Consider the following 24,636-nt stretch of genomic DNA (forward strand, 5'->3'; position numbering starts at 1 on the left):
GCTTTGCAACCAACCAGAGGGGCTGATGGTACAGTGAGAGAGAGGAATTAGAAGTTTTCTGGTACTAAAAACCACAAACTGCAGCACAACTAAGTGAAAAATATGGGACGCTGAGGTAAAGAGAAAAAGAGTTTGCTTTCAGTAAAGCATTTGTATATTAGTTATAGCAGCTGATCATGTAGTTTTGTCTTTTACGGCATCATTTTGGTGAAATTCTGCTGAGCTTTCTTTCCTAATAGTGAGGTCTTTTTACCAAAGCAAAGTGTAAAAACTGATTTTGTCCCGGATGTTTAATGCTGGTGGCAGTGAAGCTGAGTGTGGTGTGTTACCGTTGAAAAGAACAGTTTAAAATAACACGGTGGCCCACGACGCTGAGCTGTTTTAAGAGCCGAAAGTAAACTAAGTATCTGGTTACCTGACGATGAAATAACCAGTAAAGATCTGTGCTGTGCTGCAGACTCATGGAACCGCCTGGAGAAGGTGTGGAAGAAGTGAGGTTGAGTCTGAGGTCAGAGTTAAGTCAATGTGTGTGTGTAGGTCATCCCCAGAGGTTCCTGGAGATTGCAGAGTGGCCCCGGTGCTGGGTTTTGGACAGTAAACAGAGCCCGTTTGAGGTCACACTTCCACTGAAGTGATCTGGTTCATCTGGGCCCTCATGACCTGAATGCTGTTAAGGATTTTTTTCTGGTGCCCGGCTAATGTCACGCCCACTCTGTGGATGTCCCTGAAGAGAAAACACATGTTAGTTTCACCTCAATATTTTCTCTTCAACAATTTAAATAAAACTTAAAAGATTCATTTTTTGCTAAATTTGAAAATCCAAGCCAAAAAATGTAATATAAATAAATCTTTACATTCATTGCAAAGCAACATTATATCATCACAGAGGATCTGCTCTGCATAGATAAACAAAAAACAATCTTTGCCTGTGGTTGTTCAGAATGTAATAAATGTTAATTATCACCATTAATTAATGCCTATTATTAATTCAGTGTTTTAGGCCCATGGTTCTCAAACTATGGTAAGTACACCACCAGTGATACGTGAGCTTTCTCTGGTGGTACTTTTAGAAAAATCTGAAATAGTGTTGCTACTACTAAATCTAATTACATACGGTATTGTTCCAAACTGAACTGTTCCCCTCAGTGGAAACACAGCTCATCCGTCTCGTATAACTCAGATACTGTATGTGTTTGAGAGAAGAGAATAATGTCTAACATACTCAATGGTCATTTGAGACACCAAATCAAAGCTGGTGAAGCCTTCGTTGGCGAAGTTCTCCTTGTACTGCCCCATCTTAACGGCCTCCAGCCACTCGTCCACCGTGCTGAAAGAGGAGAAGTCTGGAGTGTTGCGATCGAGCAGAGGTAAGTGGACGCTGGTGGAGAGAAAGGGGCAAAGAAACAGAAGAAGAGCCATGTGGGAAGGGAATTAGCCATGAGCGTTCATGTTTGGAGCAAGTGAGGGAAGGTTCCCAGCAGTTCCCTGCTGCCATACCTCGACGACAACGGTGTCATAGCCTTGAGGCTGTTGGGGTTACGGATCATCTTGTCCAAGGTGCTAACTATCTGGGCGAATTTAGGACGATTGTTCCGCTCCTTCTGCCAGCAGTCCAGCATCAGCTGATGGAGAGCGTTTGGACAATCCATAGGTGGAGGTAACCTGTAGTCCTGTTCTATGGCATTGATGACCTACGAGTTCACAAGACAACAGAAGTCAGAGAAAATGACTAGAACTGTATTTCTCTAGGGATTCTCACAGATAGTGAGTGAAAGTGTGTAGTGTGTAAAGGGGTCAATGTGACCTTTGATTAGCTGTTAAAGGAATTCTTTGGTCTGCACTTTGAGCCTCCAACTCTGAAAGTACTGTAGTGTGAAGTGGACACAGTGACTGTACAACTTAAAAACAAACACACACCAACGTTATTTAACCCTCACAGTTCAAGTCACATCCACACTCTGCACTTCTACTGTGTGTATTGCAGAAATAGATTTGGAATCTTGTACTTTTTAAATATACTTGCTGATAGAGGATCGTGAGAAGCACCATATTTATGTATTTCTGCTATATTTATATCACTAGTCTGGATGACCAGTCAAAGCTGCTTTAAACTGCAGTTTCTCCATTCACCCATTCACTCACGCATTCATGCAGCGCATCAATGTGCAGTGCATTTTCATACCGTGGGGTTAAGTGTCTTGCCCAAGGACACATGAGCTCTTGTATTGTATTACAAGCAAAAGGACCAAGGATTGCTAGCTTTAACAGTTAAATAAAAACATTACATGTTTTTGTCACAAAACTGCCTCCATTACATCACACATAGTAAATAACTCAGTTGTAAACAATCAGAGTCTAAAGTATACGTAAGAATGTGATTCTGCCTTCCACTAAACGACCAAATGCAGTATCAGTGACCACGATGGTGAGATACATGGAGCTGGTCTTTGCCTTTAAGAAGCCCGATAGTGTTAGGCTGCAGCTGAATCAGAGATTTAATAAAAATAAAAAAAAATTGAATATTCATTTTAAAAAGCATTTTTAATCTCACTAATTCAATTAATAATTAATTCAAAAAGTATATATATGTATATATATATATATATATAAATATATATATATATATATATATATATATATATATATGTATACATACATACATACATATACACATACATACATATATATATACACACACACATACATACATACACACATATATATATATATTTTGTTTGTTTTCCATTTTTACATAAATTTAGACTATGTCTGCATAGTATTATTGTTCTATATTGTAATATTCTGTATGTTCAATATGCTCTACAACAGTAATGTCGTGGGGATGTTGCCTACACACTTCTGAAGAAGGTAAACACAGTGAGCAGATAAAGTCCGTCTGCTGGAGGAGAAACTTTATGGTTTGTGACAGAACTAGGCTAACAGGTTCCCTCTGCTTGCAGCACTTATACTCTAAACTGGGCTAAACATGACCAGTTAAAAAGTTACAAAGTGACATTCTTTATTCTTTATTTATTTTTTTATCTATTAGTAGATTGGTTTACAATTAAGCCTAGTTCTACAACACGTTATTGCACATTGTTAATGTGTGACTGTGTGGCACACATAAGCAAACTCTGACTAAATTATGATCCACAAAACAAATCATTTCTGTGATTTGGAATAAAATACGCTGCCTTTACATTACATTTTGCGTCACTCACATCTTGATTGCTCATGTCCCAGTACGGCCTCTCTCCGTACGACATCACCTCCCACATGACGATGCCATAGCTCCAGCAATCACTGGAGGAGGTAAACTTCCTGTACTGAATGGCCTCAGGAGCTGTCCACCTGATGGGAATCTTTCCTCCCTGGACAAAAACCACAAAGGTGGAGGTCAACAGTGGCACAGTGGCTAGAAAGCGAATCCTCCAACCTAAATGATCTGACACTACACAGATAAATTCACAGCAGTGTCATTTGTGCAAACTCAAAAGAAACTTGCTTTTAAGCAGCAAAAAAACAGTTTGGGTTATCTGTATCTGTTCCTTCAATTCATTTATAAATCTAATGCCACACTCCCGGGATCACGACTCACTCACCAGAGCGCTGGTGTAGGTTGGATCTGAAGTGTCATCCTCGAGGAAGCGTGACAGGCCAAAGTCGGACACTTTGCACACCAGGTTGCTGTTGACCAGGATGTTCCTCGCGGCCAGATCTCGGTGGACATAGTTCATGTCGTTCAAGTATTTCATTCCTGCTGCTATGCCTCGCAGCATTCCCACCAGCTGGATCACCGTGAACTGCCCGTCATTTTGCTTTGAGGAGGAAACTTCAAATTCAGTTTATTGAATGGAACCATGCAAATTAACGAACCTGACAAATTAATTAACTATGATTCCTAGTCGAATTTTGGTTTAGATCAGAGGTTTCAAATTCAATCAATTTACACAGCCTTCTAAAATATTTTCCTTTTCAACTCAAAGAAACTTGACCATTTATCAGTTTGACTCTGTTACCCTGAGGAAGGAGTCCAGTGATCCGTTCTCCATGAACTCAGTTATGATAATCACTGGGCTGCTCTTGGTCACCACTCCCTCCAAATGGATGATGTTGGGATGGTCGAACTGGCCCATGATTGACGCCTCACTTAGGAAGTCCCGCCTCTGGCGTTCGGTGTAGCCGGCCTTCAGGGTCTTAATCGCCACGAGGATCTCCCTCTTCCCAGGCTGACGCAGGTTTCCACTGCACACCTCCCCAAACTCTCCTGACAGGAGGACAGAGCAGTCAGTGGAAAGTGAATTTTAAAGAAAAGCAAAAATTTGTTTAAAATTTCACCTAGTACATATACCTTTGAAATATCTTTTTTTTGGGGGGTTCAGTTACTTTGACTCTGCATTGTTATGCTCAACTTCATGCTACATCTGAGAGGGAAGGGTTGAATAGGCATTAGGGTTTCATTCATTGTCTACCACTTTATCCTCTACATGAGGATTGCAGGGCTGCTGGTGCCAATCCCAGCTGACATAGGGCAAAAGGTGGGGTACACCCTGGACCTAGCCAGTCCATCACAGGGTCAACATACAGAGACAAACCATTCACTCTCACACTTACACCTATGGAATTGAGAGAGCTTCATTAACCACAGCATGTTTTTTGACATGTGGAAGGAAACTGGAGAACCTGGAGAAAAACACATTGATAGAATACCTAGTTTTTTGTACTAATCTATTTATAAAAATGTTAGAGTGGATAGAAAGCACCCTAACATCACCTTTCCTCTTGCTTTTATCTCATCAAATGTCAGCTTCAAAACATCTGCATTCTCATCATTTCCCTGTTACTTCACGGCCCTTCTTTACCTGCACCAATCACTTGTTCGATCTTGACACAGGCAATGTCGATCTCCTTGGCAAACTCTCTGACTGCTTCATTGGGGTCTTCGTATGTGAAGGGGTCAATGTAGATCTTCATTCCCGGTGTCACTTCAACAGAGAGAAGAGACAAAAAGTAACATGGTACACCACCAGTCAAAAGTTTTTTGTTTTTTTTAAATAATTATATAAAAAATTATAATTGCAAGGTATAAGGATGATGAAGTGGAGTGAAATATATTAAGGGTGACTATTAGTATTGAGTTTCATTTCTGTTGTTTAGTTTTTATGATGACCATGTATGTATATATATATATATATATATATATATATATATATATATATATATATATATATATATACATACATATATATATATATACATATATATATATACACATACACATATATATACATACACATATACATATATATATATATATATATATATATATATATATATGTTATTTTTTAACACATTTGATAACTATATGGACAAAAGTATTTGGCCAAAGCTGTTTACTATTGAATTCAGGTATGTTAATCAGGCTGGGCTTGGCCCTTTATCTGTAATGTAGCGCAATCTTAACGCTTCAGCATACCAAGACATTTTGGACAATGCTATGCTTCCACCTTTGTGGAAGGCCTGTTTTCTACTCCAACATGACTGTGCCCCAGTGCAAAATGCCAGGACTACAAAGACATGGCTTGACAAAATTTAAAAAATCTTAAGAAGTGTAGAAGCAGTTAAAGTAATGTATTTGAATACATAATTACAGTCCCTGTTGATGTAATGGTCAAGCGTCCAAAGACTTTGGGCCCTATAGTGTATCTAGTATGTTAAAATGTTATGTTTCGTTTATGCCTAAGAATGGCTGTGATTGACACTGTGGGAAACTGAGTACCTTGGTGGAGGTTTGCACTTTCTCCAGTTCGTTACCAAATAAGATTCAGTCCCTTTCCCTATTGCCTTAGTGTGTTGTCTATATCTTTGGTCTGTGCCTGGAAAATGGTTTGTATACATATATAAAGCCTTTCACACAAACACTCATGGTGCTGTTTTCCATCACAAGTCACTTATTGACACAGTCCAGGCACAGCCGTCAGGACCAATTACATGTTCAGCGTCTTGCCCATGGACTGTGGAATTTTAAACACTTCTCATTTAAGGTCCTCTATGTGATTTGAGCCACTAAAATGTCAGTAAAATCTGAAAGAAAAAATATAAAACCTTCGACCACTACAGTACTCAAGTTAGTGTTCAAAGGCAGAGCAGAGTAAGAGATACTTACTGTGGCCACTGGTGTAATGCTGGAGTTTATCTGTGTACTCTGACTCTGGTCTGTCTGAGCTTCTCCTGCTGGAGACAAATGGGACAAGCATCTTTTCACTTTCTCAGAGAAAAATCAAACAAACACAGTATCTCTACTCTCTCACTTAGCAGACTAGCAGCTGGAATACACAGTGATTGAGTAATATTTATTTGGTTTTAGGTAAGAAAATACAGATAAAAAAAACACATCACCTGAAGATATATCATGCTATCGTCTCACCTGTGGCAGACAATTATGAAGACAGTGATGGCAATGATGAAAACGACTCCTGCAGCAGCTGAGCCAATGATGAGCGGCAGCTTCTCCTGGATACTGGACTTGTATTCTTCTACAGGTCCAAAGACAAAAACCAACATTGTTGAATTATTTTTAATAATACAATCATTAATTCTAATTAATAATAATTAAATAGGGACTCCACCCATTGCATGATTACCTGAAGAGCTTTTTCTTTCAATATTCCTTAAACAATTTTAGTTCAGTGATTACATGTTTGCTGTAGAGATGCACCTTATAATCGATTACACAATTAGAAGTCAACCACAATAGTTCAAAGTTGCTTTTCTGTGACAGTAAACTGAATATATCTGGTTTGTGGTGAAAACCAGATATTTTTAATTTATTGAATGATGAATATTATCATTCATTGCAGTGCTTGTTTCTTAGGGATTTTTAGTCAACTTCTTGATTTTGCAAGTTTGAACTTCCAAAAACAGTTCCCTCAAAAGCACAAACCATTTCATAACTCCTAATGTAAGACAATTGTGAGTGCACATTTACTAAGCCAGCAAAAAGCATGGCACATCCTACCTTCAGTCATTGTCTGGAAGTGCATTTTGCCACTAAAGCGTCCAAATCCTGCAACAGTCCGAGCTCGGACCTGAAATACGTAGATGGTTCCAGGCTTGAGGCTTCGTATGACTGCAGTGTTGGTCTGACTCCTGGTGAGAGATGAGTTCCACTCTGCCTGGTTCTGAAACACAAACATGACAGATTATAAACCTGGAAATGATCAGACAAGAGTCTTAGTTCATTTCAAGGTGTGCCACACAGGAGCACAGACGACAGTGGAAATACTGAATGTCACCAACAGAAATATCTGCAGCACTTTCTGTGTAAAGCACTGTAGCGTTTCAGTTCCCTGGATCCATTCATTTGATTAAATAAGGCTTTATAATGCAGTCCTAACATTTAGCTGAGTACAAAGGCATAATGAAAATTAAATGGACATTCTCAACGTCACACCCTATGGAAAATTATGATCAATCAAGCTTTCATCATCATACAATTTTTTACAAACTATCAGTGTGATTATTGAATGGAAGCTTGAATTTAATCTCCATTGCATATGAATCACTTTACATATGCAATGGAGATTAAATGATCGCAAAAACCTATCACTGTGTTAAATAAAGAAAATAATTAAATAATTTGTAAAACCATTGAGTAAATGTTAATCCCTGATTAAGGTGAATAATGGTAAATTTCAGCCGTTGCAATTTGCTTCAAAGCATATACATACTGCAAAAAAGAGCAATGAGGATAAATAAACAAGGCTGGATATTTGAGATACGCAGTTGGCGGTTACACCAAAAAAAGAATTGGATGAATTGCGGGTGGGTCTGTGGTTGAAATAAATAAACAAACAAATAAATAATACGTAGGTTAACATATTGACTAGATCTGAAATGTGAACATTATTTTTCAACAGGAAGAAATGAGTTGACCTAGACGATCTGCGCATGTTTAGCAGGCTGCTACTACAATGAATGATGACCGAGTGGCGGGCGGGTGCGGTTGTCAGTTGTTGAACAAAACATTGCTGCGGGTGGATTATTGATATTTAGCAGCAGGTGCGGATGAGATTACAGCTCATCCGCACATCTCTACTCGATATTATGATCATACCAATGCATTATTTTACAGTCTAGTGAAATTCAGAAGATCAAAGATTAAGTTTAAAGCTCCTTTAAAACATTTTTTTAATCCTAATCCTTGTGTGAAAACCATTCTAAAGTCAATCTGCTGGGTGACTCTTTAGAACAGACTATAAAGTCCTTGTTTTTGGAGAAAGTACAGAAATGAGTAGAGTTAAGCTAAATACTGATGAAGGATTAATACGGAGTGTACGAAAGGGTATTGTTTTTGAGCTAATTTAGTAAATGTTTGAGTTGATGTAGCTGCGATGAATAGTGATGAAGCATTGTGCTTTTTCCTGCTCCTTCTCAAACACATATCTTGTTTTGACCCATGATGGAAATTGTAGTAATGCATCCTTTTGATATATTGATTTTTGTTTTATCTTTTTTATTGCACTTTTTCCTAACAATGCTAGTCGAGACAAATGTGTGTTTTGCTCAGCCCTATCCACTCAAAGGGGTCCAGACATTATTAGCAACCTTGAATCCTCTGATCAGCACTGTGGTACCTTCTCATAGTACTGCAGCTCATAGTCCAGGATTACGCCATTGGGTTGATCAGGCAGGGACCAGGACAGTGTGATGCTGTCAGGCGCTCTGCTAACCTGGTGGATGATGGACACTGCCGACGGCACTGAGAAAAAAAAGAAAGAGGGGGCGTTAGAGGTGAGGACATCATTCTGACAGGCAGAAATTAAATGGTTCCTGACACGGAAACGTCTGGACCTACTCATCCAACCGTCAAGAAAGTCAATAAGTAGGACCACTCGGGAATTGGAGCATAAGATACACTTTTATTGATCTCCATGAGGGAAATTCAGACATGGAAGCTATAAGAGTGATTTTTACATGAGATCCAGAGGCAGACATCCTTCATTGTTGTTTGACTCTGCCACAATTACATTGTCACTCAAACACACACAGAGCTCCAAAAGGCTGACGTCACACAATCCCATCATGCAACACATCATCTCATCTCAGGTGCAGAATCCATCTCTTGCGTATTATACTTAAAGATCTTGTCTACTTTACATGATTTTAATGCACTGTGTAAGCCTCCTCCAAAGTAGAATGAAGACAAGTTTATCAGACACTTGGAAGGATATTGCAGGTCTGGACTAATGCCAATCAGGCTGGAGAAATGACCTGCAGCACCTGGAGGGATTATAAAGGTCAGATATATCCAGTCTGTCAGGTTTGGAAATGTATTTCTTGAGTTACTGAAATTTTTAGCACGGAGTGAACTCTAATGACGTGAAACTGGCACTGGCCAGTGCCACTGGCATTTTTGCATTTTCCTGCCAAAACGGCAGAATAAACAAACTGAGCTCTATATGCAAAAAGCCCCATGGAATCTGATAAGAGTTTCCTCGCTCATGTCGCATGACCACATACCAGGTATTTATCCGATCTAGTAAAACAAACTAAGGTGAGATTAGGGTTGGGTACCGAAAACCGGTACTTTTTGTACTAGGTACTGATTTGCATGGTATTGCGAGTATTGTCACTTTTCAATTAATCGGTGCCAAATTTCGGTAATTGAAATGTCTGAGAGAGCGCGCATGAACGTGAGAGCTACGCGACGCAAGACTACAACAGACAGCAATAATGGCGAGCCAAAAGCGGTCGAAAGTGTGGCTGCATTTCACACAATTAGACGCAGACAGCGCTCAATGTAATTATTTGCGATGCAAAATGCAAGGCGGGCCAGGGGAAACACCTCAAACCTGATGAAGCACCTGGTCAAACACGGGATTTATTTAAAAGCTGAAGAATGTACCATTTTTTACTCATGGAAAGTGACGACTGCTGAATCAGTAGCACTGCTAGTAGCAACACCCCTGAAGCCAGTCAAGCTAGAAACGTAGACAACGAAATGAGCGATGAATCCACCTCATCAACACGTTCAGGTAATTATCAGCTGACTGATTAGATGAACTAACTTGTTGTTGTTGTTGTTGACCTGGTCCTAAATGTTCTATATTTATTTCTAACTAACATTTATTTATTTACTGTTCTTAAATCTTCTTAATAAAAAACTGAAACTGAGAAGTGTCGACTTTGTTTTACAACTGAAATACATTTTAAAAGTACAGAAATAAGGTACAGTTTGGTACCGGTACTGAATTCCAGATACCAATACTGGTAACGTATCGGTTCAAATATCGTAATTAATGACTGCACATCAATGGATAAAAGCAGTCCATTCAGCCTGGTAATTAAAGTTTTCCCATCAGTTACAGTGGGTTCTTACCAGCCTGGTTGGTGGTGATGTTCACAGATGTGTACTGCGGTGAATAAGGACTTTGGTCGGACACTCCATTGACAGCCTGTATTTCAAAGGTGTACAGGGTATGAGCCAGGAGGTCACTGATGCGCACACGCGTGTCGGTGAGTCCCAGCTGGCGCGGGACAAACTGCACGTTGTCTCCACAGCGGGTGCAGCCTCCTCGTCCACTGCCACAGCTTTTACAAATGACGTTATATACTACGTCTTCTCGGCCGCCGGTCTCCTGTGGTGGACTCCACTCCAGCCTCAGAGAGGTCTCATTCACAATGGAGATGACGTTTTGTGGAGCTGAGGGAACAGCTGGAAGAGAAGAAAGACGCAGAATTGGAATTCAAAGGTTCTAAGACATCGCTTGTGTTTAATAGTCATGTCTCACATTATTGCACAGCAATATTAAAATAGTGTATAGTTAGTGTATAATGTTTTCTGCTCATAATTGATTATAATAAGTGACATTCCTTTCATTTCAACATATTTAATATTTGGTTTTATTATAAATAATTGAACATATGTTTAATTTATTCTATTAAGTGTCCATTTCATTTAATATGAGGTTGCAAATTCATGCAATAATTTATGCAATAGTTACTTTCCCTGGTAACTATTTACTTTTTTCACTCAGTTACTAACTAGGTTACATTTTGGGAGAAGTAACTAGTAACTAAAGCTAATTACTTTAAAAAAAAATAATGATAATAATATGCCCAACACTGCTTAAGGGCAGTATATTCAATTTCAGCCAATAAACTCTCCTTTAATCCCAAATCACAAGAAGCAGTTAATACACTATCAACTTAATGTGGATCACTGTTGACATCTTTTCGGTTCAGAAAGATTTGCAGAAATCTACAAGTGCAACAAAAGACACTGGAGACTGGGTTGATATATAAAAATTATGTAGCTTCTGGTTTCACATTGTGATGTGACAGTTGATGGCAGGTGTATACATACTGGTACAGGGCATCTGTGGAGGGTCAGAGTCAGTGCGGTAGTAGCTGCTGCGGCAGACGCAGGTAGTCGCTCCCTCGTTTGTGGTGCGACTGTTGAAGGGACACTGTAGACATTTGTGTTCTCCCTGCGCCACCTTAAAGAAGCCTGACACGCACGCTATACGCAGGGAAACACAGTCGGTGCAGGCCACAAATTGAAAAGAGGGAAACGAGAAAGAAAATAAATTAGCTTTATCTTAAAGTAGCTTTCAACATCTTAAAGTAATAAAAGGAAAAAAAAGGGTCATGTGTGTTATCTCTACATTTGGATGCAGCATATATGTCTAGTCATATTGCCCCACAGTGTCTGCATCATAGAAAGGTCAGAGCATTGGAGTGACATGTTGTCAGTTCTGCTATCCACTGGGTCTAAAAAAAAGAATTTGGAACAGAGGAGACTGATGACTGTGACGCTGACCCCTTGCTATTGTGACTTTTAATGTGATGATAAACATCTACCAGAGTTTGAATTTTCTCTACCACAATATTGAAACACAGGGTATCACTTTATTGCAGTGGATCGCGTTACGTTACATTGTAAATACGTGTTAAATGAAATGTGATATATTGCTTTTAAAGCAAACTTGCATAATTGGCCCCTAATTGATTTTAAGTGGCCCGCCTACCATTGACACAAAATAACCAAGTTTAACTTAAATGGGACCATCAGCTGTAGTTTTGTGCCTGGTTAGTTGCATCAGTGAATTGAACTAAAGTGGCAGGTAAAAATGGATACGCTATAACAGGACTGTTCCACTGTAATATTTAAATGGTAAGTGTACTGCCTTTGTAACAGGCCTTTCTATTCTTAGCAACCACTAAAAGCACATTTTACCTTTCAGGTTTTATTCACCTTTTCACAAACACTTTCATACAGCACTTTTATTTTTAGCACATTGTCTATGAAGGGTAATTCTGAGGCTCAGTTACAACCTGCTCTACTTCCTGAGTCACCAACAACTGACATGTTGGACAATCTCATTTCTACTATAGCCTTAAATCATATCTTTATAACAAAACACAAAAGGAACTGAATCAGTAGAAACCGGACATCGGGATTTCTTGTTCCACTTGTCATGCAAGTCTTCAGTTCTTAAATTGGTGGTGAAACTTAGGAATTATTGTGCGTTCTATTTGTAGTCGGGATTCGGAATTTCCAAGGTTGGGGGTGTTGCTGTGTAAGGATTTCTAACTTGCCAACTCTAAGTAACCTCATCAACCAGTGTTGGCAACTTAGCAACTTTGTTGTTATATTTAGCAAGTATTCAGACCCCACTTTTTTTTTTAAAAATGACTAGCGACAAATCTAGCAATGTTTTCTGAATTGGAGATTTTTGGAGACTCTGATGTGAAAGCATCTATCGTTTTACATATGTAAATTAAAAAAAACAAGTAACTCCGTCTGGGTGTCTCTTTTGGGTCCCTTGCCGGTCCCAAGCTAATAAAGTGGGAGGGTTGAAATTGTGACATTAAACAAAAATAAGAATCAAAAAGAAGAAATATTTGTTGTTCTTAACACATTTATGGTGTTTTTTTTACTCACTTTTCTCTCCTACAGCGTCCATTACAATTACATGGCCAATTATGTAAATTACGTGATGACGTCATTTAGCGACTTCTAGGACAGCCAATAGCTACTTTACTGACTGAGCAGTTGGTAACACTGTCACCACCCTGACATGAGATTCCAAAATGGCTGCCGCATAGTACTGCTACTGTTGCCGTTTATAGCATTTTTGTCATATTTGTGTCACAGTAAATCAGTTATACATATAGTATTGTTTAATTATTCATCGTAGACATGTTGCTATGCTATTTGTGTGCACAAAATACCAAGTGAAGCGCTGGTTACAACTGGTATTGCTAACAATAGCTAGGTGTTCCAACTTCTCAACTGGAACACGTTGAACTAGGGGGTGACGTCACGCCTAGTTCCATCTTCTGATGTAAAGAGCACACAGAATTAACCTGTGTGAAGTATGGGTCATGCTAACTGTATTTCCAGTGTGTCCGAATAAAGCCTTGTGGATGAGGAGTGAAATGTTTAAAGAAATCTGAATTTTGTAATCTGAATGAGAATCTACCCAGAGCTTTTATGCCTGTATCTTAACATCTGAAGCAAAACTGGGGGCCCCAGGCAAAAAGATATGGGGACCTATAGCAAACCAAACTAGATCTCCTGCTCCCCCATTCGCTTGAAACACATGATACCACACAATTCTCAAACTGAAAGCGACAGCTGATGCTATCTGCCTTCCTTGCTTTACCAGTTTTGCCAGAAAATCTAAAGATAAAGCTGTTAGCACTGAATTAAACATGAGATGAATCAACCAAGTTTCCTGCTGCTACAAATCACACCACTGACATAAGTTATTTAGTTGGCGTGACAGAATCGCACCCTCTACTTTTTTCCTTTCCTTCTCCACTGTCATTTGCTTCATTTTAAAAACCCTTTAGCAGTTATTTCTCAAAACATACTATATCTGGCTGGCTTGACTGCTTAAAATATTATGAGGTGTTACAAAAATGGCAGTAAAAATAGTCATAAATGTTATATTATGCACCCAATTTTCCACAATTTGTAATTGTCTGAGATTTATATGATTATGACTGACTTTGGAAATATTGCACTAAATGGTTCATGCACAAATGGCAAATAAAATTAAAAAAAAGATTTATTTAATAAAAATAAATCTTGAATCTTGCATATTGTAAATTGCATCGCAATAATTTTCTTCACACCGTAAAAAAATATTACAATTTTCCACGTTCAACCCAAAGGTTTAGCTTGACAAGCGATAACAACAAGGTAGCACTGTCAGGTTCCTACCTTTGCAGACTGTACCATTATCAACTGCTTCAAATCCGGCTTTGCACACACACCGTCCAATGGGCACCATCCACTCCCCGTCTCCATTACAGTACAGCTTAATGGGTACATCCACCTCCTCACCATTTGGAACACAAACTCCTCTGGCTGCTACCAGTGAGGTGCTCTCTGCTCCAGACAGAGTCTCAGGAAAAATGGCACCATTCTGGATTACTTGGGAACATTTCCTATAAAAGACCCGAACAGCAATGAGTGACATGCAGGCGCCATAATCCTGGAAAGCAAGGTAGAAGCCATTTCGCGAAACTGGTCCAAAACTCCGGATCTCAGTGTTGATCTTCATGATGCGACCTCCAAGATCGACCTGAGAGAAGCTTTCATCAGCTGCTATAGTGTCCACCTTCACCCAGGGGTTCTCCATCCACAGTGGGGATGATTTGGTAGCTGTGTCCGAGTCAGACTCGTAGAAGTAAAGGTTGAAGGTTTCTTTGCAGGAGCCAGGGACGTTGGGTATCGAACCACAGTCGCGCACTGAGAACTTCATCTGGACATGGATGCGCTGAGCACCACGGCGCTGGATGTACTTGGTGCGTACCCAGTTGTTCTGGCTGCTATCAAAGACATTGCACACCTGGTATGTTCGGATGGTGTTCATGTTTTCATCATAGCCACTAACCTCCTCCCACTGAAAGAGACAAGAACAAAATGTAGTAAAGCATGTACAAAATAAAGGCACATCTGAAACTCATTCAAACAGATTTGTTGACTTCCTACCCAACCTCTTCTCATCTCGTGAGCACCATACAATGTTAGCGCATTCCCATGGGAGAAGGTAAGGGTTAGGGCAGGTTTTCTAAATCCTGGTCCTTTAGAGGTTCCCTTGCTCCAACACACCTGTTTCAAATGGTCATCTCATCAGCAAGCACTGAAGAGGCCTGATAACGACCCATTTATTTGAATCAGGTGTGTTGGAGCAAAAAAGCTCTCTCTTTTGCGCTCTTTCTCTCTCAGTGGTCTACTTCATAGAGATTTTTTAAATAAAATTGCTATCGTGTTAGAGGAGAAATCAGAAGACTATTACTCCTTAGATAAATCTTTTTTTCACATGTTATTTTCATATAATGGGTGAAGATGTGAATCTGCATTTACATGCATTTTAAGTGTAAAACACCCAGATGGGGCAGTGAGTCTTGAGCTGACTGCAAAGTTGACAGTGGACATTTGGTTCAGGTTAGATAAGATCTCAGTTAACAGCTTCCAGAATAACGTTATATTACTTGTGGTGCAACTGCTCAAATGTAAAGTAGTGCATTGAGGGAATGCATGATGTGTTCTTTTGTGCTTTAAAAATAACACTGAATTGATTTATAATTCAGAACATTGGGTGATCCACTGACACTGAGACACTGAAAAAACCACTGTCCTCTTGTCTTTCCACTCCAAACAGATCAATGTACAGTATGTGTTGTTTTCCAGCTGTCAATCAAAACGTATCGAGCATTTCTAGTGCAATCACCACAGCTGTAGCCTGCATGTTTTACAACACCGTCCCTTGTCTTTGGTGCACTCACCCCCTGTGACGGGTAAATTGTCCAGCCCAGTTCTGCTGTTGCTGTTGTTGAATCCATTAGTGTTTCTGCAAGACAAAAATCAGAAGGCCATAGTTGAGTTTACATGTCTGTCCATCAAATTTCTCAACAAACACTATAAGATCAACATAATAGTAGCAGATATAGTTTCCCTTTTGTCTGTGGATAGTTGACATGTTCTATCTGTTTCTTCCACTCCATTTCAGAAGGACTTCGTATTATTATGTCATTGTTTTGGAGACATAAAGCTACATAAACCCATCCATCCATACCCATTGTGTACCACTTTATCCTCCACATGAGGGTCAGGGGGCCAGTCCCAAATGACATAGCACGAAAGGTGGGGTACAACCTGAATGGGTCACAGTGCCAAGACGAACAAACCTTCACTCAAACCTTCACTCACACACACACAGGCAATTTTAGAGTTTCCAATTAACTCTGGCATGTTTTTGGAAACGTGGAGGAAAATGACGCACACAGAGGGAGAAAATGTAAACTCCACACAGAAAAGCTGCAGCAGAGAGTTAAATGTCCTTTTGCTGATTTTACTGATTCATCTCTCATTTCTGCAACAGGCACTTTTCTCTGTTCTCACTGAAGCTTTGTTTTGGATAATTAGGTATAATACAGTGGGACGTTTGTGGCTCAGGAGTTAGAGTGGTTCATCTTCTGACCAGAAGGCTGGTGGTTTGATCCCTGACACTAAATTCTTTTGGCAGCTGTGTTTAAAGGTGTGAAGAAGTCCCACATCCTGTGACTGGGTGTACAGTTTAACAGCAAACACTATAGCTCCACTACAGAGTGGTCATCAAAACTGGTTATACATTTACGGTATATAACCACAAAATGTGAGATTCACTTCAAATGAAGCAGCCATTTGAATCATTAGGAGGATCTGAATCCAAATGGCCCATTTTTCCGGCTGCTCGCTTCCTGTTAGTATCAGCTGCGATTAATGAGGAGCTGGGATGGAGCAGCGAGGCAGGTGTCAGAGCCGCCACTAAAGGGGAATAAAGAGGCCAAGGGCATTGACCCGCAACCAATTCCCACAGACTCAGCCAAGAAGGAAGCAGGAGCGACGGACCAACCTCGAGATCTGAATACGCCTCTGTTCTAAAGCTGCCCTTGTGTTTTACATGTTCACTGGCTGGTGGTTACAGTGACATTTAACTGCACAGTTTTGTTTTCTGTTTCCATTTCATTAATTTTTTGACAAATGAAAGTGTTTTTAAGTCCTTACTCAAAGGCAACACCCTTCAATAATTCATAGAACTAAATGTTAGTACATAGAAGGTTTGGTATTGGCACCGAAATAAGCTGTAGTGAGGAGGGACAATGACGAATGAGGGTTTGATTCCCAGCTCTGCTAGTCTAGATGCCGATATGTCCTTGGGCAAGACACTTAACCCCACACTGCTCCTGATGGCTGTGCCAGCAGTGTATAGATGGGTATGAAAAATGAGAGAGATTTCCCACATCTGAGGTCCATCCATTGCCAATCTCAGCTGACATGGGGTGATAGGTGGGGGGTCACACCCTGGACAGCTCACCAGTCTATCACGGGACAATTAACCCCATCACTATATTGCATGTTTTGGACTTTAGGAAACCCCCACACACACACACAGGGAGAACCACTGGTGTAGCTAACCACTACACCATTGTGTGGCCCCACATCTGATGTCAAACATTCAAAAAGGATAATAATAGGTGTTATTTATAATTAGAGAAAATATAATTATAAACATAATGTATATATATATATATATATATATATATATATATATATATATATATATATATATATATATATATACATATATGTATATATAAATATTGCCATCAATCGTCCAGCTCTAGACAAAAAAAAAATACTGACTGCTTCTGTAGTAATCTTTCACATCATTATACAAACATCCCTTGATGAATATGAATATTCATCGTGGACACAGGCCAGTTACATTTTTTTTGCACCGTAAACGTCCCACGTGCCTTTGTTCCTATAATATATGTAACAGTTAATCAAGATAATCAGCTAGTACCGCCCGTCTGTCCTGTGTACAGATGTGAGATGTCAACCTGACATCCATCATGATCAGAGATAGAGAGAGGAGCTTAGCATAGAACACTGGACATGATATTGTACATTTGTTAATAATGAAGAAGAGGTGAGCATTTAAAATGCAGGCAGACGGGAGCTGATGACGGGACGTGACACTGGAGCAGGGAAATGGGGACAGTGAGGGCTGCTGGTGGAGGGGGTGGAGGGGTGGTATTTGTATACGTTGCCCTGCTTTCGTGACTAAACAGTTGTCATGGGCAGCTCCTCAAACTCTACAGTCTGAACCCAACCGACTAATACATAATCTGTGATTCACCAAATTAATATCCCAGTGTTAGGATATATATACATATATGTGTATATATATCCACAAGATGGAAAGAGGAAAGTAGCTCTTCCTCTTCTTCTGCCTGTTTCTGCGTGCTTCAATGAAAAGTAGGGCAAGGAGGAGGAGAGGGTGGGCCAAATAAGTCCACCACACATAATCCTTGCAGGCTGTGCCACGCTCTGTGTGCCACGCTGGATTAAACCCACAGGAATAAATTCACTTTGTTTTCTGTCACAGCTCTTCCTGCCACGCTGCCTTCAGCACTCGGCCTGAGTTATTCGGAGTTATTCGTCTTTTCTTAATTAGATATCAGACACCGTTATTACAACTAAAGCAAACTCAAGTGCACATTTGAACATCATATTTGCACGCAGTCTGCAATCGCACTGATACTGTACATGGCTGGATTATTGTGTTATCCAGTAAAAAGGATCCAGGTGATTTCTTGTGGTCTGCTGCAAGTTGTAATTTGATTAAAGCTCCAGTGCATACTTTTTGGTGATTTTCTTTTCGTTTGTTAATATTATAATTCTGCCTCTCTTCTTGCCTGAAAATAAACAATGTAACCTTACTTACAATATAAGTGAGGTTTGCGATTTATGCTGCGTCTTTCATCTGAGAACGGGCTCTGCCAAGTAATAATACCAGACCTGACTGTGGGAGCACAGGGACAGGTGGGGACACGGAGCATTTATCCCTTCAAACTGCAGAACGACTGGGTTTTAGGAGCAGTAGAATCCACTCCTGAAATTTTTTGAAGGCACTTCTTTATGTTTGCAATTATACTACAACCTGTAGGTAGTCTAAACACTATAAGAAATACACACAGAAAGTGGTGTGGAGCGAAAGGTTATACTATCCTTTCGTAACGCTGTGTCCCATATTTTTATGATTGTTTCACGTCGGTTACGATGCACAAAAACAAGATATTAAAGGTTTTCATTAAAATCACCAGACACAAATGCAGCATCTGTGCTCTGAGTCTGTGTGGGTGTCACACACACATTCTTGTAAAGGATTTTTAGTGAGGCCACAAGCAGACATAATGCATTCCCAAGCCCCTTACCTTAACCTTAGCCAACACAGCTCAATGCCTAATCCTAACCACGGATCTAACCCTAAGATTAACGCATTCTAACCCTAAAAACTAAGTCTAAAGTTTGAGGACCACACAAAATATCCTCATTCACCCAAAATGTCCTTCCTTCCTTCGGTTTATTTTTTGTGTACACACACAAAAACAGTGTGTATCTATATGTATAGAAGATATATATATATATATATATATATATATATAAAAGTGTGCAGCTGGATATTTTCAGATAACCAAGAGTAGGTGGTACAAACTTTAACTTGCACCACTGTTCTAGATACTTTCAAATAAATCTACAATTGTGCATTTCTATTTTAGTTTCTTTTTTTCCCCATTCTATCAAACTCATACTGAACCATGACCCCAAAATAGGTACATACAAAACTGTGACTTGAGGGAACTGTTACATCTTTAGTATCAAGCCATTTCTATTTGTTTAAATTAAGGCCATACATATAATTGTATGTTTTTACAAACAGATTGATCTGTAAATTAAAACATTTACTGAAATAAAAAAGTAAACACTGCCTGAAATAATTCTATGATTAAGATAGGTGCTAATTGTCTAAACTCCTCTGGTTATTGGACAGGTTATGAACAGACTACAATTAAAACATAAACCTTCTTGATTTATACAGTATATCACTGTAGACAGTTCATGGATTAGCTGCTCTATCATGGCAACAGTCTGGTCATTGATATGACACTGCGCTGGCTCTCTTGTCATGGTGAACCATAGGCCGACCAGGAACTGGGTCATGAGTCATTTTGAAGCTCGATGTTTTCTGTCAGTGCTCCCAGGGGCAGAGAGCACTGTGCCGCTCCTGACACTGAATATTGATTGGCTTAGATAACTGAGTTCTACTGAGAAATGCCAGCAAAGGGCACTAAGGCCAGACTGGCTTCTATCCAAGAACAGAAAGTACCGTCTCTAAGGAATGAGGACAATTGTGGGGTCAAATGGGTTAATATAAAACTTTAAGGATCAAAATCAAAATTGAATTTGTCCTTTTTTAAATGGAGGAAATGTTATGTTACTGAGCATAAAAGAAGGTCCCTGGTTCACATCAAGGTTCAACTGAGGGCCTTTCTGTGTGAAATTTGCGTGAACATGCAGAGATTGACTGGATACTCTAAATTGACTGTAGGTGTGATGGTTGATCAGCACTGACACAGTTCTAAATTGGGCTTGCAACTGGGTGGCTGCCAGTTCAGGTCAAGGACTAGGGTGACGCTGAGCAAGGTGCACAACCCCCATTGCTCCTTGGGTGCAGATAAGTGCTGTAAAGTGTGTTCACTACTGGTGTGTAAAGAGGACGGGTTAAATGCAGAGGTCACATTCACTGTCACTATTTTTTTGTGTGTGCAAATAAAACAAATTCTCCTTATTTTGTGGTACTCTATTTCTTCAGTACAACACTTCTTTCTTCAAACATGAAGAGTAACCCCCTGGCTACTGTCACACATATTTTGGAGAGAATCAGAGCTTGTTAAATGAAATTACAATTGTTGAAGTGTGTCAGATCCCACTGGACGTGGCTTCATTTTGCACTTAAATTTGTGGGTTGTGGTAAAAAAGCTGTCAATGTATCCACTTTTCCATTAAAAAAATGTACATACTAGCATCCAATTCACATAGTAGATCTTCAAGAATTTGGAGAAGAATAAATAAACATTGAGAAGCCAGTGTAATTAATTGTTTGACGATAAACAAATTATTCTGCGACACCATGTGCTGCATCTAATTACACGCTTTCCTGCTGCTCTCACCGAAGAACAACACTGTTCCTGTGCAAACTTCTTCATGAGACCCAATGAAGTGTGAATGGCATTAACAACACAGCCTGCTACAAAGACAAAGCAATTATGTACAACACAACTTCAGCTGAGAGGCGCCGCAGAGTTATGATACTCTGCTGGCCTTTTCTGGACCAGTAGTCCTCACAGAGACTAAAACTTCATATGGTTTAAATACTAAACCCTACCTCCTTGGATTCTATGCAGACACCCTGTCAACGTCAAGGTTATGGGTCAACCTTTGGAGACCTACCTTTCAACAGCTGCTCTAAACACACACTAAGGCTGGTCAAAAAGATCTCCACAGAACCCTCTCATGTCCTATATGAAGAGGACCAGCTCTTGAACAGATAAAAACATTTATTCCGTTCTTACTCTATCTCACTTCTTAACCAAAATTAATCCCTCAGGAGGGAATGGTTAAGCCACTGAGGAAAATGAATATATTTAATGTGTGATTTAATTAATAATAACTTCTGTTGATAATTTAGGGAAGAAAAAGAAGGAGATGGATTACAATTATACAACATATCCATAGACACATTTGCAGTGGTTATGGCTGGACTAATAACAGCTGCCAGATTAGTACTTAGTGACTAAAAATTAGCTAAACCCCCAGAAATATGAGAATGGGTAAAATTGTTTTTGATTAAGATTGACAAAAACCAAATTGAAAACTTAATTCACTCCAAAGATAAGTTAAGTTATCCTGAACATATCATAAGAGCTGGTGGAAAGACAAAAAAATGAAACAAACTAAATACAAGTTTTCACTGACATGAACATAGGAGTTATCTTTTAATGCTATTTCAGACACCCTCTGCTGAAGTGCTAAATGTACAATATTTCTACCCAAAAATGGTGTTTATATTTTAAGAAAAACACCTTAATATAGGAATATAGCAACAAAATGTGTAAAACAAAAGTAATTATGACGTGATGCTACTAGCATAACATTCACACGAAACTCTGTGTAAGTAAGTACTAACTGAGATTAAAGAAGAAAGATTAACTCAAAACACACATAATACAAAATAAAACATATACAGACCTCATGCCCTTGTCAGCCAAGTGCTAAAATAAACCACGAAAAGTGGTCGAGACTCAGTTTGCGACCTTAATTGGCACTAGCTACGTTTATCTCGTTTTTTCTACTTCCGGTATTTTAGCCTTTCAAAATAAAAGCATCACTTTTGCGCAGATGTCCTACCACTATAAAAGTAAGACAAAATGTATGTCATTTTCAATCTATTTTTGCCATTTACTTAATTATTTATATATTTATTCCATTTGTTTGATAATTATTATATTAAAATTATTATTAAAATATAGTGTATTCTGTATAATCTCCCCTTCTGCGGGATTTCTTTGTCTCTTGATGTTGCTGTGTAATTAGTTTGTAATGTACCAAGCTATGCAAATCAATGAAAACTTCAAATTCCCCAAAAAAATATACACACAGAAGAAACTAAATGACTAAATGGGTGCAGAGAACATTGTCTGCATATAGGAATCAGTTATCATATACAGCCATACAGATGATTCAGCAACTACACATACTGTATCACATCACAATGATCCCATTACGTTTCAGTTTTCAGTTTCAAAAAACCTTATCTGTCCCCAGGGGCCAATTCAAGGAAACAGAATGTGGTCTTGTGTAAAAGGAGAATCAATGAAAACATGTTGTTTAGATATTGATAGCACTATTCACCAACAATGGGCCCAATAGGTGTTGCGTATGGAACTAGATTTGTGTCAATATTTTTAAACAACACTTTTTAAGAAGCAGATAAATATCGATTTAATCATTCAAAAATATTGTATTTTATTGTTCTTTGCGCTCCCTCACTTGATCTTTGCGCTGTGGTTTTTTGTTTGTGAGCGTGCCTTAGGATGCTGCCTGCTGATTGGCTACTGAGTTTTGGAGAAGTTCTGGAGAGCTCATTAGATGATTTGCACGTTTGTTTCCACTGAGTGTCGATTTTAAACCAGATGAGTTAAAACAAGTGATCCATCATTTTATTGGCAGTCGATAAACTCAGGCAAACACGTCAGTTGTCAGTTGGAACGAATGTGTGAATTGTGTGGGTTGAATCAACAGTGATGAAGACGAGACCGCCTATGCCGAGCCTGAGTCTTTGAAGGGTCGAGACTGAGTCGAATCCGAGTCTGTTGGTTTTCAAATACAGTTGAGTCGGAGTCAAGAGCGAGTCTTTGAAGGAGCAAGTCCAAGACGAGTCCGAGAAAGCAGAAATCCAAGTCTGAGACCGGACTAGAATACTACATCACTGTGAAACAATACCTGGCTGTTCAGCATGAGCTGGACTTGCTGACCTGACGCTTAACAGCATTTGTAATTAAAGATATTTCCTATAAGGCAACAATAGAATGAATTATTCATACAACATTGAGCTAATGCTTTTGTACTTGAATATATCATATTTGTGTATATATCTCAGCTTGGGTTCTTCAAGTAATGCAGGGTTCACTTCCTGTTGAGCTAATGATCCTGGTAAATGTCATCACTTTCTGCAGGATCATTGAATTTAGGGGAGCAGCTTCAAGATGCATTCAAGAAATCTCATCACTGGAGTAAAAACATTTTTTATAAATGCATTAATCGAACAACACATTTGTGCTGAATACTTATACTTATATATAATAGTCACAATACTAATCAAGTAACCAAATACTCATGTCCATCCATTCTTTCTATGAAGTTTAATTGTTGTTAATGTTTTTATGTTATAATTATTTTATTTGAATTCAAATTTATTTGAATTCCCCTGTCCATCTGCAACACACTCATACAACAATTACTTGATCAGCAGAGAAATGAGATGAGAATTGATTACGCAGTTGTAATTAGAGTCATTTTATGTTTACATTTATCTTGCTTCCTTATCTATTTGTTTTTAGATTATTTTGTTATTTATGTCAACAATCCAGGTAATCAAAGGTGTTTATTTTTATTTTTAATTAGAGTAGCAGAAAGCAGTATTGTTGTTATTATTAGTAGTAGTAAAAAGCAATAGTCTGGCATGGCAACTGATTTACTGTTCGCAGTGAACCCAAAGCAGAAAGTCATGTACACCTTAAACTTTTTGAAAATTTCTTCTTCATTTCATTGCAATTCATAAAGGCATTGCAATATTTACCGACGTATATGTTCTCCTAATATGGTGCGGCCTTAATTATAAGAGAATAATTCGAGTCAGAGTCTGTTGACATGTTTTGTCGCCTGTTTTTCACACTGCAACATTCCAACAGCAGCTTTGCTCCAACGAACAACAGTCTCTTTTTTTTCTTTTACTAATTACTGAGGGAGCTCCACCACACACACACACACACACACACACTGCAACAGGAGTTAAACGCCGGCTTACCTTCGACAGCCCACACTGACGGCAGGAACCACAGAAAATAATAAAACATATCCATCATTATTCCACTGTTTAAAGCCAATGCGTTCATGGCGCAGCTTTCCAGCTGTGGGGCCATTCATTCATTCATTCATTCATTCAG

General features: G+C 39.0%; 1 protein-coding gene across 5 annotated transcripts; it reads right to left on the bottom strand.

The window, feature by feature from the left end:
• Nucleotides 1-546: 546 nt before the first annotated feature.
• On the bottom strand, nt 547-24,636 carry LOC122777564 (ephrin type-B receptor 2-like). Of its 5 annotated transcripts, none has more exons than XM_044038887.1 (16): nt 24,498-24,636; nt 15,808-15,872; nt 14,237-14,921; nt 11,369-11,524; nt 10,382-10,717; nt 8,637-8,761; nt 7,019-7,181; nt 6,428-6,536; nt 6,167-6,231; nt 4,863-4,985; nt 4,020-4,267; nt 3,603-3,818; nt 3,222-3,371; nt 1,498-1,691; nt 1,223-1,378; nt 547-724 (listed from the first exon to the last, which is right to left on the bottom strand). In XM_044038887.1, exons 1-16 carry the CDS (start codon nt 24,610-24,612, stop codon nt 616-618), a joined length of 3,015 nt encoding a protein of 1,004 aa, XP_043894822.1. In that variant the 5' UTR covers nt 24,613-24,636; the 3' UTR covers nt 547-615. The 5 variants fall into 5 exon arrangements, with proteins under 5 accessions (XP_043894822.1, XP_043894821.1, XP_043894820.1 ...); XM_044038886.1 differs by having other exon boundaries at nt 4,863-4,988; XM_044038885.1 differs by having other exon boundaries at nt 6,167-6,234.

This window comes from Solea senegalensis, linkage group LG11 (genome assembly GCF_019176455.1).
Source record: "Solea senegalensis isolate Sse05_10M linkage group LG11, IFAPA_SoseM_1, whole genome shotgun sequence".
Lineage (NCBI taxonomy): Eukaryota > Metazoa > Chordata > Actinopteri > Pleuronectiformes > Soleidae > Solea > Solea senegalensis.